This window comes from Phocoena sinus, chromosome 16, assembly GCF_008692025.1.
Source record: "Phocoena sinus isolate mPhoSin1 chromosome 16, mPhoSin1.pri, whole genome shotgun sequence".
NCBI classification, from domain to species: Eukaryota; Metazoa; Chordata; class Mammalia; order Artiodactyla; family Phocoenidae; genus Phocoena; species Phocoena sinus.
In genome coordinates this window covers 6,801,278-6,820,652 of record NC_045778.1, presented here as the reverse complement: position 1 = coordinate 6,820,652, position 19,375 = coordinate 6,801,278, and the positions used below count along the sequence as shown (strand labels likewise).

Here is a 19,375-nt window from a genome sequence, read left to right as displayed (position 1 = left end):
GTTTTAAATCATTATTTAAAACTACATCTGATAAGAACTTTGGAAAGGGAAAAACTTTACTAGCAGGTTACATTAAAGCATTTGATATTTCATAATACTTGCAAAGAATTTCTTTCCTCCAAAACTGATTAAGTTAAATTAAATTTGGAGGGCATATTTTCCATCATTTTCAAAAAGTTTGGTTTAAAAACAATAAGCTATTTATATGACGTACTTTTAGGTATTTAGAACCTGAAGACAAGGTGAATAAATTTAACTGTCCTCAAATATATTTACCAAGCTTCCACTATAGTCTTACAGAAATTATTATCCCCATCAGGAATAGGAAATTGAGGATTAGAGAGATGTAGTAACTTGTTGCAGATCACACAGCTAGTAAACAGAGAACTTGAGGCTGAGTCTTCTCACTTCAGAAGCCTGTGCTTTACAGTCACCATGCTCTCCCACTTTTAGCATGCTGTACCGCTGTCTACTACCATAAATGAATTTCTAGTAGCGAAAAGTACATTGGCAAATGGCTGCCCACCCAATTGATTAACAGCTTTAAAAAATACGTTAGGCAGTTATATTTTTATTTGGATTTTGTGCCTTCAGTGTCTGCATTTATGATGTACAGTATAACATTTTTATTAGCATAATGTTAAGATACACATCTCTAGAAGCATCATCTTACTGCACGTTAAAACATTAACTATTAACTATATTTTTGCAGAGAAGGCAGAGCATATCCCCGGTGACTCTCTAGGCAGGGAGGCTCCTGGGTGCTAGAGAGGACAACTTGTGGTCAGCTCAGTGCAGGTTTTATTGGGCACCTGTTTTATTGAGGATCTGTGTGCTGGGCATATGAGAAATACAAAGCATTGTATTCCTCAAAACATTTAGTCTTGATTATAATACAGTGCATGAAATTGGTGGAACGTGGGAAGAGTACCAGCAGGCTCCTGCTAAGAGCAGTTTGTTGCTGTTGTTGTTTTAAAGAAACTGTACTTACAGAATGTCCTTATATGCTACTCTATTGATTGCTGCCCCCCCCCACCCGCTGAATTTACCATTTCTAACTCTTGCTTGATTTTGAAAAAGTAAGTGGAGAGGCTTAATATCACACATTGAGGTAGATTATCAAGGTTAAAAATTGAGGGGCAGAAGATACTAATTCATATTTATTAGGTAGTTGTAAGTGATTAATATATACGTTCAAATCTGTATCTCTTTTAATCCTTAAAATAAACATACATTGTGTAAGTGAGATTCAGAGAGGTCAGTTAATTTATTCAAATTCACCACTTCTGTGAAGGCTTCTCAGAATATCCCTCTTCATACCCATAGAATCTTCACCTTTAGTGTGTTGGGAACCTGCCAGTGCATTCCCACAGTATCTTGTGTTAGTCTCTGTTGTTACATTTACCACCACTTACTGGTTATAGTTATCTGTTCACTTGTCTGGTCCTTTGCAAGCTGAATTTTCACAGGAGTCAAAGCGTGTCTTCTTATTTCTGTTCCTAGCATGTAGTTTATGTAACCTGCCATAGAGTAAGCATGGATAAATATCGAATGAATGCATGAAAGAATGAATGAATACTGGCAGAACAGGAATTCAGACCAGTTCTTTTTGCCTTAAATTATTTGTTCTTTTTCTTTAGCGTTCCTTTGAATGAATACAGATTGCTTGCTTGTGATCTGCAGCAACTTTTCATAGCAGTTACAATTCATGCTTGCAGTTCCTCAGGCTCACAGTATTTTAGAGTTATTGAAGATCTTATTGTACTGCTTGGATATCTTCAAAACAGCAAAAGCAAGAGGACCCAAAGTAAGATCTAATTTTCATGGATTTGTGGGGGGCAGTTGTATAATAGCCAAAAATGTTAGTAGAGCCCAATCTCTTTCTCTGGCTTCTCTAGAGACAGTGGGATAGAGGAGAGAAACTGTTTTACTGAAGGTTCATCCTTAACTTTGTTTACTGGCTTTAAAAAAAAGCCTTTTTAAGTGGCAAAAATTTAAAAGTGATGCCCTGATGTAATTAGTAGCTGCCAACACATCACTAAAAGAAGCTGCTAGGACTTCCCTGGTGGTGCAGTGGTTAAGACTCCACGCTCCCAATGCAGGGGACCTGGGTTCGATCCCTGGTCGGGGAATAGATCCCACATTCATGCCGCAACTAAAAGTTTGCATGCGGCAACTAAGAGTTCACATGCCGCAACTAAGACCTGGTGCAACCAAATAAATAAATAAATATTTTAAAACAAAACAAAACAAAACAAAAAAACTGCTGATTTTTCTTACCAAGTAGAATGAAAAGTCTTATGCTGAATAGTAACATAAAACATTCGTTTTCTTTAGTGGCAAATATTATAGTGAATAGGAGGCAGAAAAATGTGAGAATTTCTGGTTAAACTTTTGCCTCATATATTAAAAAGGCTGTTCTTTAAAACAATTATATAAAACGAAATAAATTTGTGAGCTAGTATTTTTCTATTGAATTTTTTATAGTAATCATTTGGAAATTTGCTTTAAAATTGCTTTTAAAGATGGTTAAGAAATGTTTACAACCATTGAGAACCCACGTTGATCAAAAATTTTAAATTTATCTCTAATAAAACATTATTGGCAGTTTTGGTTTTTTTTCTTTTGTGGTACGCGGGCCTCTCACTGTTGTGGCCTCTCCCATTGCGGAGCACAGGCTCCGGACGTGCAGGCTCAGCGGCCATGGCTCACGGGCCCAGCCGCTCCGCGGCATGTGGGATCCTCCCGGACCGGGGCACGAACCCGTGTCCCCTGCATCGGCAGGCGGACTGTCAACCGCTGCGCCGCCAGGGAAGCCCTATTGGCGGTTTTGATATTGCATAAATGTAAGAATCAATTCAATTTTTAAAAAAATTAACAACCACATAGCTTGAAAACATTCTAGTATCTTCTGTTTTTAGATATGGCTGTTGCACTACAGTATAGAGTTCTCCAGGCTGCTATGGAATTTATAAGGACCACCGCAAATCATGACTCTGAAAACCTTACAGATTCATCTCAGTCGCCTTCTGCTCCCCATCATGCAATATTTCAAAAGCGAAAGAGCATTGCTGGTGAGTGCTGAAATAATGTTTTAATAATTATAAATGGAAGATAGCTTGACTCTCCTGTATTCTGATGGCACTCACATTTGAAAACGTTTCTTTGTTTCAAAAGCTAAACTATAAAGTTTGAGAAGGTTTTCCTCCCAGAGGAGGAAAACTGCTACTTTCCTACTGCTTTCTTTTCAGTGCTGTTCTCATTCAGTTATCTCTTGAGCACCTGCCTTGTGCCAAGCACCGTGTTAAATGTTGACGATACAGTGTTGAAAAAAAAAAAAAAAAGACACAGATTCTTCCCTTCTACCGTAGAGTAGTAGAGAAATGTAGAAGGTAGGAATAGAGACTGTAACAGGGCAGCCTGATTTACATCCAGAGTTAGGGAAGCCTCTGAGGAAGTGGGATTTCAATATAAGGGGTGAGAAAGGAGTTAGCAGGAGCCAGAGGAAGAGTATTACAGGCAGAACAAACAGCTGACGTGCAGGTCCTGGGGCAGGAAAAAGCTAAGGTTGTTCAGAGAACTGAAAGAAAGCCATGTAGCTGAAGTATAGCCCTTGATGAGATAGTGCTGCCAGACGAGGCTATACAGGACGGCATGAACCAGATCACGTGTCATCGTATGGGCCATGTTAAGGAGTTTATTAGATTTTATCCTAATGGGAAGTTGTCAGAGGTTTTTAAGTAGCTGGCATGACATAACCAGCTTTTCATTTTGTAAAGACCATTCTGGTTTCTGTGCAGAGTGGATTAGAGGAAACTGGGAAAGGTAGTGGGAAGTGCAAGGAGGAGGCTATTGCAATAGTCAGGGCAGGAGATGTTGGTGGCTCGGATATGGTTATGTTATGCACGTGCTGTAAATGAGGACATGCCATCAAATTCTTATTTTTAATATTGTTAGACTTATTGTTTCCACAAAATCTGCTCTGACCTATATACACATTAATTCAGAAAGATAGCGTAAACACCCCACACACATACACATTGGCTCTATATATGCACACACACACACACACACACACACACACATATACACGTCTGTATATACTGGACATAGGTACATGCGCACATACACACACACACACACACACACACATTTCTCCAAACAGAGGACTTGGTAAATTGTTTGAAGTTTAATCACCCCTACAGTCTTGAGGGCTTTTAAATCTAAATCTTTCTTCTACCTGAGTTAAACTGCTTCATTGTGGTTGGTGCTATGCCGAAGTTTAAAACCATGTGAAACACTCATCTGTAGAGAAAAGCTATCAAATATACATTGTTTCCCAGGAGTATGTTTACATTATGCTAAATGAAAGTTTATGTAAATAAAACTTGTAAAGCATCCAGTAACTAAACTTATCTCCCTATACATCCTTCTTTAATTTATTTACTATTTTTTTAACATGTTTATTGGAGTATAATTGCTTTACAATGGTGTGTTAGTTTCTGCTTTATAACAAAGTGAATCAGCTATACATATACATATGTCCCCATATCTCTTCCCTCTTGTGTCTCCCTCCGTCCCACCCTCCCTACCCCACCCCTCTAGGTGGTCACAAAGCACCGAGCTGATCTCCCTGTGCTATGCGGCTGCTTCCCACTAGCTATCTATTTTACATTTGGTAGTGTATATATGTCAATGCTACTCACTCACTTCGTCCCAGCTTATCCTTCCCCCTCCCCGTGTCCTCAAGTCCATTCTCTATGTCTGCATCCTTATTCCTGTCCTGCCCCTAGGTTCTTCAGAGCCAGTTTTTTTGTTTTTTTTTTTTAGATTCCATGTATATGTGGTAGCATACTGTATCTGTTTTTCTCTTTCTGACTTACTTCACTCTGTATGACAGACTCTAGGTCTATCCACCTCACTACAAATAACTCAATCTCGTTTCTTTTTATGGCTGAGTAATATTCTCCATTGTAAATATGTGCCACATCTTCTTTATCCTTCCTTGATGTAATATCTGAATATAATCTGTCCTCATGAGCTTCCCTCCCAGTTGTGCCTCTTTTGTCCCAGGTGGAATTCCACCCTTTACCAAATCTGGCAGTAGTGCTCAACTGCCTGCATGCCACAAGGTGACTTTTGGACCATTTTCCCTTTGCAGGATTTCTTAGATAGTCAGAGACTGCTTAGATGGAATTCACCCTCTTTGACAGAGGAAAGTATACCTTTACTACCTGCACAAATGCCTGCTATTTCTTCCTTCTTGACGTTTCTCTGTCTCATATCTGTTTCTTCCCTTTTCTACCTAGTTCCCTGGTTTAGTTTATGATCAGCTTGTGCCTGGGCTAACACAGCGGCCCTTTTGCTATTTTCTGTTTGGTCTGTGATTTCTCTAACAGTCTGTCATCTCTCTCTTTTATGTACTAGCGCTTTTATCACCCTAAGCCTAAGAGCCCCGCAGAGCTCCACGTTTGTATTATTTATTTTTTCTTTGCGTGAGTCATTTTAAAGTGGATAATAGACTTTTAGTCCTTTCTCTAAACCATTCTCCTTTTTGTTCCTGACTCCTCTAGCCTCTTCTACTGGGGCTTATATTTTTCACACTATCTAAGTAAATGCAGCTACCGTAAGGCCACATGAGGCTTATAGAATCCTAAAAATTTTGAACTTGATAAAAGACCTTGAAAGTCATCCAGTCCAGCTTCCTCATGTTGCAGATCCACCGAGGCCTAAACTTAGAGACTGCTGGAGCGAGGCCCCTGCACCCATCTCTTTGTGTCCTACCCAACGCCCACTCCTTCCAGGTCTGTTGTATCTTTATGTCTCTCAGGTCTCTCCCAAGAATTCTTCCTGTTTTAAATACTACCTTATTTAAATTCTGTCATTGTGAATCCAGTTTATAAAACTCCACTTTATATGTGTTAAACTGTTGCTTTGTATTTCCTTCCATGTTGTTTTACACATGTATTTGGCAAAGCTTGTGTTTTATTTGTTGAGTATTAGTCAAAAATTATTGTCAAAAGTGTGTTGGCCTTGTACACTGTCAGTGCAAAACATACACAGTGCTGAAGCTCCTCTGCTTCTGAGCGGTGTGGTTATTAAAAACCCACCTAAGTCCATTTGTTCATGATACTAAAGTGACTGAGAGGGATTTATATTTCCATCATTTAGATCATCAACTGTTCCTTCAAAGGTTTCATGCAGGCTGTTCTCATTAGTGACAGATGTTTGGAGGGATGTTTTTTTCCTGGATAGACTTGTTCAGCGTTTACTGAAAACTGCTGAGACGGATGGCATCTCCAACCCCACAGCCGCCACCCCCTGCACCTCCCGCAGGCCTTGTAGGGACAGCTCCTCTTGTGGCCACGCACCACAGTTTTTGATGGCAGACAGGTTCACTCAGGCTGTGAATCCCAGGATATCCATGGCCTGGGACCAGCGTTTCTTCAGCAGCACTTTCGCCACATCTAGATTGTGAGTTCTCATACTCTTGGAGGCGTTAGGTAATATTTTATTGCCAGCTTAATCTTCTTACAGCCTGACTCGTGTACCATTCTGCTCAACAACTCCGATGGTTCCCTACCACCCAGTGAACAAAGCGCCGATTCCTTAGTGTCTGTGTCTTTTTTTTTTTATATACATAGATATGTATAAGAGAGAGAGAGAGAATTCTGCTTGAATAGTATCATCACTATTTAGTATCACTCAACCTTCTGTTTGTAAACTGATTTATATTTCAATATAGTATACTTTTCCATACAATACAAATATTCTTATATTTAATGAATGCCTAATAATCTGTTAGATTTGCCATGATCTTCTTCCCAACCTTCTTCCCTAACCATTATCAATAAACAAAGGTATTTTTTTTACTTGTTTGTTTTTGCTATTATAACAGGATAGCAATGTACATTCTTACATATATATTTTTTCCCTTGTCTGCTTATCAATATAAAAACTTTACACATCACCTTAATACACAAAGGAAGAAGTAAGTGTTAGGGTATTATTTAAAGAGCTACACATACATTTAAACTGTATGTGTGTGTGTGTATATATATATGTATATCGTGTTATTGCTATAATTTACCTACCAATGAATTTCCTTTATATTTCAACCATTAATAACAATACCAACTATTAACTTTTAATTCTTTGTATGAGACAGGCATTGTGTTTCACGTGCATTATTTTATTTAATCCACAGAACAAACCTCTTTATCCATTCATTCAGCCATCAGATATTTATTGAGCATCAGCCATGTATCAGTTATGATTTCATCTGGTCTCATGGAACTTATGTTTTACTGGAGAAAATGGTCAATAAGCCTGTAAACAAATATACTTAGTGTAGTGTCAGATAGTGACAAGTATCTGCCTGTGAGATAGACTCTATTTTACTTTCTAATCCACATCTTCCATATTAGGAACCTGAGGCTTAGAAAGCAGAGTATGTGAGGCCACACCAGCTCAATGCAGCTTCACAGCCTGACTGCTGGGATACCCTCCCCCTTTTTCAAGTACATAGAACTGAAGAAGACTTAACATGCCCTTATTTGGTGTACTGCTGCATCTCTGAATTGTGATTATCAGCTGCTTATACAGCATGAAAGCTGTCAGAGATGTAGACGTTTGGAAGAATCTGCTTAAGCTAAGGACATCATCTGATAATATTATTCTTGAATATATCCCAGATATGAATTTTTCTTCTTTTTATTTGCTTCATTTTTGTCTCAGAGGTGACTCCACCTACCAAAATGTATTAACTGATAAAAAATACTGATTACCTAAAATACTGGACAATCTAAAATGCTATTAAAATATTTACATATTTTGCAGGACGAGTCATTAAAACCTATTGTAAGTAATGTGTATAGAGGCTCTTTGTGGACTTTGATATATATGCTTTCATAATTTAAAAAAAGGTTCAATTCCAACGAAGGATTTCATTATTCCTCACCTACCAAGACGTCATTTTTGTTCCTGTGGTCAACTTCCGATGCCCTTCTCCTTCAGTCCATTAAATCAAGACTCAGTCCCCTCCTTTTCTCCTGGATCCGCTCCCTGTGTGGTGCCTTTCAGAGCAGGTGCAGTAACGATGCAGGAACCCCATTCCTGCCTCTTTAACCTGAGGAAACATTTCTCGGGAAATGCTTTTGAGGATTGAATCCCACGTGATGCATATGTTCCAAATCACTTTAATATCTGGGCTCTTTCTTCGCTTTATTTGGCTGATTTCTACTATGTCACTATATACACTTTTCAAAACTAATTTATAAAATCCAGCAATGTTAATTACCCAGAAATAGTAATGTTCATGCTAAAATGTGATGTGCTTTAAAAATCTGTTGATTATTTTGGAATACAAGGAAGTGAAACAGTATTTGAAAATATTTTGTCAAAGCATTCTGAACTGTATGTGTGTGTGTATATATATATATATATACACACACACACACCCTTCTAACAGTTCGAGTTTTTCAGAGGACTAAAATTTTGCCAAATGATATCCACCCTACTAAGCTATGTCACAGGCTTCAACATTCTTGTTTAGGAATTTGACATCAGAGGTACTGTTGCACTTCTTCAAAGAGGGAAAACATACGTTCTCTTAATCACTCTCTTTCCTTTGTATAAATTACCTTTGAATTAAATAAGGTTCTTTTCATGGTCTGATAATCAAAAAGTTACAGCAGAAATAGTTTCTTTGGTCCTTGTTAGCTCTGGCATTTGACGTTTTCATTCATATACTTGAAGGTCCTCGAAAATTTCCCCTTGCTCAAACTGACTCTCTTCTGATGAAAATGCGTTCAGTAGCAAGTGATGAACTTCATATGATGATGCAACGGAGAATGAGCCAGGAGAATCCTGTCCAGGCAACCGAAACAGAGCTTGCACAGAGACTGCAGCGGCTCACCATTTTAGCAGTTAACAGGATTATTTATCAAGGTAGGACTAGAGAATAAATATGTTCTTACTCAGATATTGAACTAAAAGGAAAATAATTTAAGAGAGAACTGACTAGGTTTCAAATTTTTTAACAGCATTATACTTTCATTGTTAGCATCCACACTAGTAAAAGAATCTCTCATTTGGAACTAATAGCCTTGAATAAAATTCCACTTTTTAATATGTTAAATGCTGGCCTAGACTGACCATTGAAGTTTAAAATAGTACAGCACCTCCAATATATTTTTTTAAACTTTTCTTTGAGATAATCATAGGTTCACATGCAGTTATTAGGAAGTATTACAGAGATCCTGTGTACCCTTTACCCAGTTTCCCCTGATGGATCTTGCAAAACTATAGTCCAGTATCAGTACCAGGATATTGACATCGATACAGTCAAGAAAAAGAACATTTCCATCACCATAAGAATCTATATGTTGCCTTTTAGCACCACACCCATCTTCCTACCACCCCCATCCCTTCCTCAGTCCCTGGCAACTATCAATCTGTTCTCCATTTCTATATTTTCATCATTTCAAGCATGCTAAATAAATGGAATCATACAGTACGCAGCCTTGTGTAGGACTGGCTTTTTTCACTCAGCGTAATTCTCTGTAGAGTCATCCTAGTTGTTGCATGTATCAATAGTTTGTTCCCTTTTTGGTTTTGGTGAGGAGTAGTCCATAGCATAGATGTCACAGTTTAGTCATTTACCTGTAGAAAATTGATCTGGGTGTTTTTCAGTTTGGGGTTATTACAAATAAAGCTAGCTGCTATAAACATTTACGTAAAAGTTTTCATGTGAACGTGGGGCTTTCCTTTTCTGGGATAAAAGTCCAAGAGTGCAGTTTCTAGGCTGTACGGTGGATGTGTGTTTTGTTCTTGTTAAGGAACTGCCAGACTTTTCTGGAGTGGCAGTAACTTTATATCCCTACCAGCAATGTGTGAGTGGTCCAGTTCTCTTCACGTCTTTACCAGCATCAGGAGTTTCACTGTTTTTAATTTCAGCCATTCTGATAGGTAATATAGGGGGATAGCCTTGTGGTTTTAATGTACGTTTCTACAGGGGCTAAATGATTTATATATTTATGTATAAACGTTAATACCTACGGAAACCACTGAAAAGCTATGCAGAGAAATATACTCAAAAACACTATAGATAAGTCAAAATTCTAAAAAACGTTCAAGTGACACGCGAGGTTTTTTGTTTTTTTTTTTTAACTTTTCTAATTTATGTTTGGGACAACCAGCCTCCAGGGTAAACTGTGAAATTGAACCATTTTTATCACATGCATGGCATTTGATGGGATAGCATGTCCAGTGAAACAGGTCTGCACATCTGTCTAATGTAAATATCACATGGTCTTTATGTTTAATTTGTACAAAAACCTTTATGACTTTTATAATTTTTCAGTTTAATTCATCTTCATTAGTAAAATAAATCTTTAATTTAGAACTGCGTGACTTATGTATGTTTAAATTTCTACATTGTCTTAGGTGAATTCATTTTCTCTAGTATTTTGTATTTTCTACATCTAATGCACCTACTACACATTTATATTGTGACAACAGAATCAGAAATTACATAGAATATTTTTGCCAGCATCATTATCATTTGTTATGGCTAGTGATTTGACTAATTCAAATTTGACTAACTTTTTGACTTGATTTGACTAATTTTTTATTCGTCTTTTAATTCAAAGAGTTTAATCCAGACATTATTGACATTTTGAGTACTCCAGAAAATGCACCTCAAAGCAAGACCTCAGTTTCCCAGACTGAAATTTCTGAAGAAAATATTTATCATGAACAGCCTGCTTTCAATCCATTTCAGAAAGAAATGTTCACATATCTGGTAGAAGGCTTCAAAGTATCTACTGTAAGTAAATTAATTACATGGGAAATGTTCATTCAGTGAAAAGGATCAGGGGTTTTATGCGTCTGTATTATATGTTTTCAAAATCATATTCCTACACTTTCACAGCATTTTCTGAAACTCAGACAACTTGAATGTTAATAACAGAGTAAAATGTATTGCTAATTTACCCTTTCGAAAAGGAGTCACTTCATACAGCATTGTTTTTAAGTCTGTAACCCAACAACCATTTTCTAATGTTGTAATTTTGTAAATAAGATCAGCATCAGAAAAGAGTAGGAATCTGATGATTACTATGAGGTTTAAACTAATAACCTGTTTTTAACGGACTTTATTTATAGCTACCTACTCTAGAATTATTATTATTATGAATAATTATGAAGTGTAGATGTTGCCTTAAGCATATCCAACACCTTCAAAGTGACACAGAGAATACTGACAAGCATCAGGCTCCATTTATCATCAGCTCACTTAGGGTTCTGTGGGCCACTTACAATTGACCATAGGGAACAAATTGGTCAGTACACTCCGTAGATCCCAAAGGCTAATCTAATTCTAGCAGAACTCATAAATCGTGATTCTGCCAATCTCTTAAATCTAAACTAGATTTTGTTGTCTGCCGGTTCCACTTAGAACTGAATCATTCACACAGAGCCCTTAGGACTAGGAGTAATTGGAGAGCCATTTCCCAAACTCAGAATAAACTCTAAAATGTACCGATTCCAGTTTGCAGGATGCAGGATGCAGGATATTTGATCAGGATTGGGTTAGCCTTAGTGGGACCACAATCAAAACAACTTATTTGGTTATTTGTTAGGGGATATTGATGGTCAATTTACATGCAGTTCTTAATTTGTGACAATTATACTCAATGTTTTAGTACTAATTCAAGTCTTTATTATGAATCCTTTCTCTTTTATATTGCAAAATCAATGTAGGCTTATCTACCACTATTCTTTGATGGTTCTTTTTTTTTTTCCTTTTAAAATTTCCAAGCCCTAGGTAATTTCTTTAAGCGGCTTAGGACTTTAACTTCTTTGTCTCTCCTTTTTAAAATTGTGGTAAAATATACATAACATAAATTTTGCTATTTAAGTGTACATATCAGTGACCTTAAATCCATTCACGCTGTTGTGCAGCCATTACCACTATCCATCCCCAGAACTTTTTCCATTATCCCAAACTGAAACTCTGTACCCATGAAATAGTAACTCCCCATTAGCCCCTCCCCCAGCCCCGATAAACCACTACTCTGCTTTGTCTCTATGACTTTGACTTTCTAGATACGTTGACTTTGACTTTCTAGATACCTCATATAAGTTATCATACAATATTTAATATAATATTTGTCTTTTTTGTATGTGGCTTATTTCATGATTCATTTTAGTAAAATGTTTTTAAGTTCATTCATACTGAAGCATGTATCAGAACTTCCTTTTTAAGGCTGAACAGTATTCCATTCTGTGTATATACCACATTTTGTTTATCCATTCATCCATCAGTGGGTATTTGGATTGTTTCTACCTTTTGGCTATTTTGAACAATGCTGCTGTAAACACTGGTGTACATCCATCTCTTTTAAACCCCATTTGTATGGATGTATATGTCTTTCTAATTTCAACTGTTTAAAAAATTCTGGAGTAAAACATGTTCTGTGATTTTTAGGACTGTGTTGAGGTTAGGATATTATTGCTTAAGAAGTTTGATCCTAATTCATTTCTGTTTTAATTTAAGAGTTCAAGTAAAGCCAGTGGTTCCGGACAGCAGTGGGCTAAAATCTTATGGTCTTGTAAGGAAACCTTCCGAATGCAGCTTGGGAGACTGCTCGTGCATATTTTGTCACCAGCCCACCCTTCACATGAGAGAAAGCAAATTTTTGAAATAGTTCGTGAACCAAATCATCAGGAAATACTACGAGACTGTCTTAGCCCATCCCTGCAAGTAAGTACCCCCGTACTTCATAAGTAAAAACTATTGGTCAAATATAAAACACCAAAAATTAGTTTTCTTACCAGATAAATATTTTCTGAGGTCTTTCTTCAGATGCTCTTTACCAGAGTCAATTTGACCTCTCTGTTTATTCCCCATTTCCTTTTCCAGGGTTTAAGAAGTTCTGTATCTGAGTTCTTATAAGACCCTTTGTAGTTTGTTACTAAATCTTGAAATGTTTTCTTTAAGAACTGTTTGGAGACTTTTTTAAGCATTATATTATCCATGAAACATCTATAGTGAATAGCTCGAACAACAGTACATATAACATATTTCAAAAATATTTATAGTAAGTTAAAACAAAATATATTTGTTGATCATCTGGAATGATAAACTCAAAATACTTAAAGAATTTTAAAGTCTATAAATTCTATCACTTAACTACTAATAGATGGAGAATTTAAATGGTACAGCCATTCTAGACAGCTGTTCAGCAGTTTCTTATAAAATTGAGCATACCCTTAACCTGTGACCCTAAAATTCCATTTTTAGGTATTTACCTAAGAGAAATTAAAACATATGTCCATAAAAAGACTAGTAGAAGAATATCCATGGCAGCCTTTTTACTAATAGCCAAAAACGGGAAATAACCCAAGTGTCTGTCAGTGGGAGAATGTGTAACTAAGTTGTGATATATTTATACAATAGACTACTATACAAGCAATAAAAAGGAACAGACTACTGATACACCCACCAGTGTGGTTGAAGCTCAAAATCATTGTGTTGGTGAAAGGGACAGCCAAGCACAAAAGAGTAGACATTCTGTGATTCTATTCATATGAAGCCCAAGAACAGGCAAAATTAAGATATGGTCATAGAATCAAGCAGTAGTTGTCTCTGTAAGGAGAGGGGCAGTGAGAAGGGGAGTTGATTGGAAAGGGGCATAAGGAAACTGCCTGGGATGATAAAAATGTGCTGTATCTTAGTCTGGGTAGTGGTTACATGGGCGTATGCAGTTGTCAGAACTCGTAGAAATGAACATTTAATGTCTATATGCTTTATTGAATGTAAATTATACCCCTATAAATAAAGTATTAGATGATATTTAAGAAAGGACAGGTATCCCTTATATATCCCTGGGAAACTCAGATTTATCATACTAAGAACCAAAAGGTTAGAGATTTGAAGTGATACTTTTAGGTGCTCTTTCCGGTATTGAGACTCTCTCAGGTGCACTAGGGGCATTGTCTTCCCTTCCCAAGGCAGAAGCGTGCCTAGCCCATAGTTTCCTTCTGTGGAGAATTCAAAGAGATGTTCTTTCATTGTTTTATACTTAGCAAAGCTGCCGTTGCTCTGAATCCAGCCCTGATGTTCCCAGTCCTCTCCTACCAGCCTCCCATCTCTACTGCTCCATTTCTGTTGGTGGTATCCTTACTGCTTTCGGCTGGAAACATTGGAACCACAGTTGACTTTCTTCTCTCTTGAATCCATTTTATTACCAAGGCCAGTTATTTGTCTAGTCCTGCCTTTCTCTATAGTCTGCCCACCCATCCTAGTTTACACTTTCACCCCTTATGCTTGAATCACTAGAATAACCTCCTCTCCACCTCAAGACCAAAGAACTCTATCTGATAGTTTTTTTAAGGTTTATTATGGCAACATGCAAACATACCTAAAAGTTGGGAGAAATCAGAAAAAGAACCCCACATGACATTACGCAGCTTTAATTTTTCTTTGTAGTATTTTGAAACAAATGTCAGATATCAAATCATTTTACCTGTAAATACTTCAGTATGTGTCTCAGACTGTTAGGACTTTGTTTTAACTTATCACTCTCTGTGATTGTAACAATAATTCCTTATCATCATCTAATACCCAGTGTTTAAATTTTCCCAATTTTCTTATATTTTTTTAAATAGTTCTCTTGATTCTGGACCCAAACAAGGCCCTTACACTGCGTTTGTTTGATGTGTGCTACATCTTTTTAATTCTGGCAGTTATCCTTCCCAACCTTTTTTTTTTTTTTAATGTCGTGTATTTGTTGGTGACACTGGGTCATTTGTTCTGTAGAATTTCCCACATTCTGGATTTGGCTGATTGCATCCTGTGGCTCTAGATCTAGAGGCTTGACTAGATTCCAGTTCTTGATTTCATATTTGCCTTTGTGCTTGGTTTTTTAAAAGAATACTTCAGGAGTGCTTTGCGTTTTCCATTACATCATGGCAGGAGACAGAGAATGTCTGGTTGCTCTGCTCTTTGAGATGGTAGCAGCCTGATTCATCCGTTGTGAAGTTCAATCTTACTTATTTATTTATTCATTCATTCATTCATTCATTCATTTATTGGCTGTGTTGGGTCTTCGTTTCTGTGCGAGGGCTTTCTCTAGTTGCGGCAAGCGGGGGCTACTCTTCATCGCGGTGCGCGGGCCTCTCACTGTCGCGGCCTCTCTTGTTGCGGGGCACAGGCTCCAGACGCGCAGGCTCAGTAGTTGTGGCTCACGGGCCTAGCTGCTCCGCGGCATGTGGGATCTTCCCAGACCAGGACCCGAACCCGTGTCCTCTGCATTGGCAGGCAGATTCTCAACCACTGCGCCACCGGGAAGCCCCATCCTCAGTCTTTAACCTAATGGTTTTAGCAGCCATACAGCTGCCAGGATCCATTTTTTGATTAGGAGCTGCAAAATAGTGATTTCTCTACATTTCTCATTCCACCAGCATCTATTAGCTCTGATTCTTCTATTGGGAAGAATATTCCCTTATCAGCTCTTTGGCTACCCTGAAATATAGTCTGTGTAGGAAAGGCAAGGTAAATGCTTGCTTCTTTCCTCTGTTTGTTTTTAGAATAATAAGTTGGTGCCCTGGCAACCTTTAATTTTTGTATTTGTTTTTATTTTATTTTTGAGGTCTTGTCATGAACTCAGGTACTTTTTAATAAATTTACTAAGTAGTTTCACACCTGTTCAGATTAACACCTCTGTAGATTCAAGTTGTTTTATCCTTTTAACATGGCCTTTTTAATTTTTAACAAGTTAATATGATTAACTTCCTTCCATTCTGGAGCAGAAGAATGTCCCAGGCTCATCTTGTACATTTCCTTCCCTGGGCCTGGAGCCAAACTCTTCCCCCAGGAAGCCCCTATTTCCTTGTAATGAGATAATAGTATTTAGAGACTCTAAAGCTAGGGACTAGGTACGTTTATTTCTATTGGGTTGTCATTTCTTCTCAGCCTTTTTAGTGAACAAAGCTAAGAATTGTGTATTTTTTTAGGAAGAAAAATAAATCATGAATTCATGATTTTCTTGGATTTTATGTTCATATTTCTTTTTATTAATGTTGATAAGCTTAATTCCTGATGACATTACCATAATTACTTATTTGTTTTATCTATCTGTAAAACATTTTCAAAATAAGATGACAACATTATCACTTATAACTTATAACTCCGCGTGTGTGTATCTCCAATAACACCTTTTCTAGTCCCAGGAACTGCAGCCAATAAATGATTGATCAGAGGATGTTAAAATGAGATATTAGAAACAACTTCAGTGTCTAGAAAAATCATGTGTTTCTTTGGATATTCAGAATGAATAAAAACATTTCTGCTAGTTTTTCAAGATGATTTTTAAATGTCACTGAATACTAAACTGAAATTTTTTAGAGTTCTATCAAGAACATTGCCTTTCAGACACACATATGAAAGTATTCTAGTCATTTACCATTTCTCTTTATTTGCCAACTCTTCAGGCCTTTTACTTGCAGAGCATCTGTTCATTTTTCTCTTTTGGTCAGGTAGCAGCTGTCTCCTGACTAATTTAAAATGTTGCATTAAAATGAGCTTTGCTATTTTCATCATTGCATATGTTCATCTTATGCTTTTGCGAAATGACATGATGTGATTCAGCGTGTTAATTTAAATATCACCCAAAATGTAATAGTTTCCAAATCCATTTGTTGACTATTCACAGTTTAAAATATCATAAAGCCAAATGCAGTGATATTTGTATCGATGTAAATTTTTTAAAAAGTAAAATTATGCATATTTCACTTGTTGGCAAAATTAATGTCTAAATATACATAGTGTACACATAACCATCAGGTGTAATATCTGTGGCATGAAAGGGCCACTTAAAAAATCATGAATCAAAGTTTGGTTTAGGTTTACACTTGGAAGGACCATTGTCATTACCTTAAGTAACACTCTAATTTTCTTTTTAGGGTCTGTTCATAGAAGATTGGCCTAAACCAACCCTTCTCTAGACATGCACAGAACTGAGTGATGACGTGTTATTGGTTTAGAGTTTTTCACCTTTTGTTCTCCCTAGGGAATAGTGAATGCTTACAAACAGATCCAAAGATACATTTTTGTTCTGGAATTTTCTCCAATGTTTATTCTCCCAGGCAGAAATTAAAGGAGAAAGAATAATCATGCATAATCCTCTTACCTTAAGGTTTAAAGGAAAGTTTTCCTTCCAGTTCAGTTCTATGAGAAGAACTAAGAATTATCTTTCTTTATCCCAGGCTTATTTTCTGTATTCCTTTAGCAAATCCTCTCCAAAATTCTTTCCCCAAAAGGTTGTGTGCTTGCTTTTTTCCTTCTTTCCTTCTTTTCCTTCCTTCTTTGCTTTCCTTCCTCTTTTCTTCCTCCCTCCCTCCCTCTCCTTCCTTCCTTCCTTCTTTCCTTCTTTTCCTCTCTTTCTCTTTTTCTTTACCTTTTACAATGAAAATTTTCAAACATACTAAGAAAAATGGAGACTAGTGAATACTGTATGCATACCATATGACCATCACATAGATCTAACAATTGTTAATAATTTTTATCATATTAACATCATTTCTTTTTTCTGAAGTATTTTAAAGTAAATTATAGTAATCATGACATTTTTCAAGACATTTTTTATGTAACCGTAACAACATTGTTATACCTAACAAAATTAGCATGTACCGTAATGTCATCGTATACCCAACACATAATCGTTTGACAATTTCTTCAGTTGTTTCCAAAATGTCTTTTTTAGCTGATTTATTTAAACCAGATCCAACCAAATAAATCTAGCAATGTAATTTAATTTACTGTTAAATAATTTAAATGTAAGAAATAAAAATTCTTTATGATTTTAAAAAAATTTTAATTAAAAAAATTGTTACTTTTTTTTAAAGCATGGAGCCAAGTTAGTTTTGTATTTGTCAGAGTTGATACATAATCACGAAGATGAATTGACTGAAGAAGAACTAGACACAGCAGAGCTGCTTATGAATGCTTTAAAGTTATGTGGTCATAAGTGCATCCCCCCCAGTGCATCAACAAAATCAGACCTTATTAAAGTGATTAAAGAGGTGAGTCAGTGAAAGCATAAGAAACAATTTTCTTAGGATATCTGATTGAATATAACTGAAGAATGAAAGGTTTTTTTTTTGTTATAGAGTACTATTGATAATGAATTTGATTCTTTTTACTTTATATTGCTTTTTTACTATGAGAGAACAAATAGGCGTGTTTTAAGGAGCATTTTATTCTCTGTGGTCTTGCTTATCCATTGTCACTAGCTTTCAGGGAAGGAAAGATTTTAATAGTGACAAGCAAGTTGAATCATCAACCTTAAGTTCTGGGTTCTTTAATGAAAAGGCAAAATAAGGAAGCAAGCAACTATGCACACCCATCGGGTTTGGCAACCCTAGTTAACCATTCCACCCTAATTTCTGTGACCCAAATTGTGTGGAAACAAAGGGGAGTTATAGCATTATTTAAGTGGTTAATGTATTTTAATATTTTGGTCTCGTGGGGACAATATTTTTTTCCTTTGTTAACTTTGTTTTAAATTTAGTTTGTTGAGCTCTGTGCCAGTGTTAAATGGTAAATAATAAGTTTTATATAATATATTATTATCCAAATCTTTTAGGAACAAAAGAAATATGAAACTGAAGAACATGTGAATAAAGCCAACTGGCAGAAAACAGTTAATAATAATCAGCAAAGGTAGGATTTTATGTGTTCTAAAAGCTGTGCCTTTTAGGAACCCATTAGATTTCACATATACTTTTAAAGTATCATGTTTTGATATACTTTTAATGTTCCACATATGCTTAACTTATGGGCATCTTGTTTGTTTAGTCTTTTTCAGCGTCTTGATTCAAAATCAAAGGATATATCTAAAATAGCTGCGGATATCACCCAGGCAGTGTCTCTTTCCCAAGGAATTGAGAGAAAAAAGGTGATCCAGCACATCAGAGGAATGTATAAAGTGGATCTGAGTGCCAGCAGACACTGGCAGGAGCTTATTCAACAACTGACGCATGATAGGTAGGCATGAATTTTTATATATTGATGTTATTTTCACTCCAGAGTAAAGATTCGTAACATTATCGCATTAGTTTAAATATTTTTTGTTTACTCATTTGTGATTTATTTCATCTTGAAGAATAATCCTATGAGAATATTTTTTTTTAATTTTTAGGGAGAGAAAAAATAATGAGAGGGAGAGGCATTAGCTCTTCCAGAGAGAAAAATCTATATATTGGCTTTCATTTTAAAATATGATCTTTGCAAAAGAATAGAGAAATCACTGAAACAGGATAGTTGGGAAATAGACCTTTTTCTAGTTAAGATTTTAATAACACAGTTAAA

The 19,375-nt window shown here is 36.4% G+C and overlaps 1 protein-coding gene across 5 annotated transcripts in view; it reads left to right on the top strand.

Moving 5' to 3' along the window:
- LYST (lysosomal trafficking regulator) overlaps positions 1-19,375 on the top strand; it is a 175,665-nt gene that overhangs the window by 93,717 nt on the left and 62,573 nt on the right. For all 5 annotated transcript variants that reach the window (XR_004346215.1, XR_004346213.1, XR_004346214.1 and 2 more), the window contains exons 27-34: positions 1,641-1,807; positions 2,922-3,074; positions 8,758-8,949; positions 10,653-10,828; positions 12,560-12,766; positions 17,911-18,087; positions 18,651-18,727; positions 18,863-19,051. Coding sequence is in view for 1 of the 5 variants with exons in the window: in XM_032608455.1 (XP_032464346.1) it covers positions 1,641-1,807; positions 2,922-3,074; positions 8,758-8,949; positions 10,653-10,828; positions 12,560-12,766; positions 17,911-18,087; positions 18,651-18,727; positions 18,863-19,051 (1,338 nt within the window). In the remaining 4 variants the exon portion in view is untranslated. The remainder of the gene's footprint in view (positions 1-1,640; positions 1,808-2,921; positions 3,075-8,757; positions 8,950-10,652; positions 10,829-12,559; positions 12,767-17,910; positions 18,088-18,650; positions 18,728-18,862; positions 19,052-19,375) is intronic.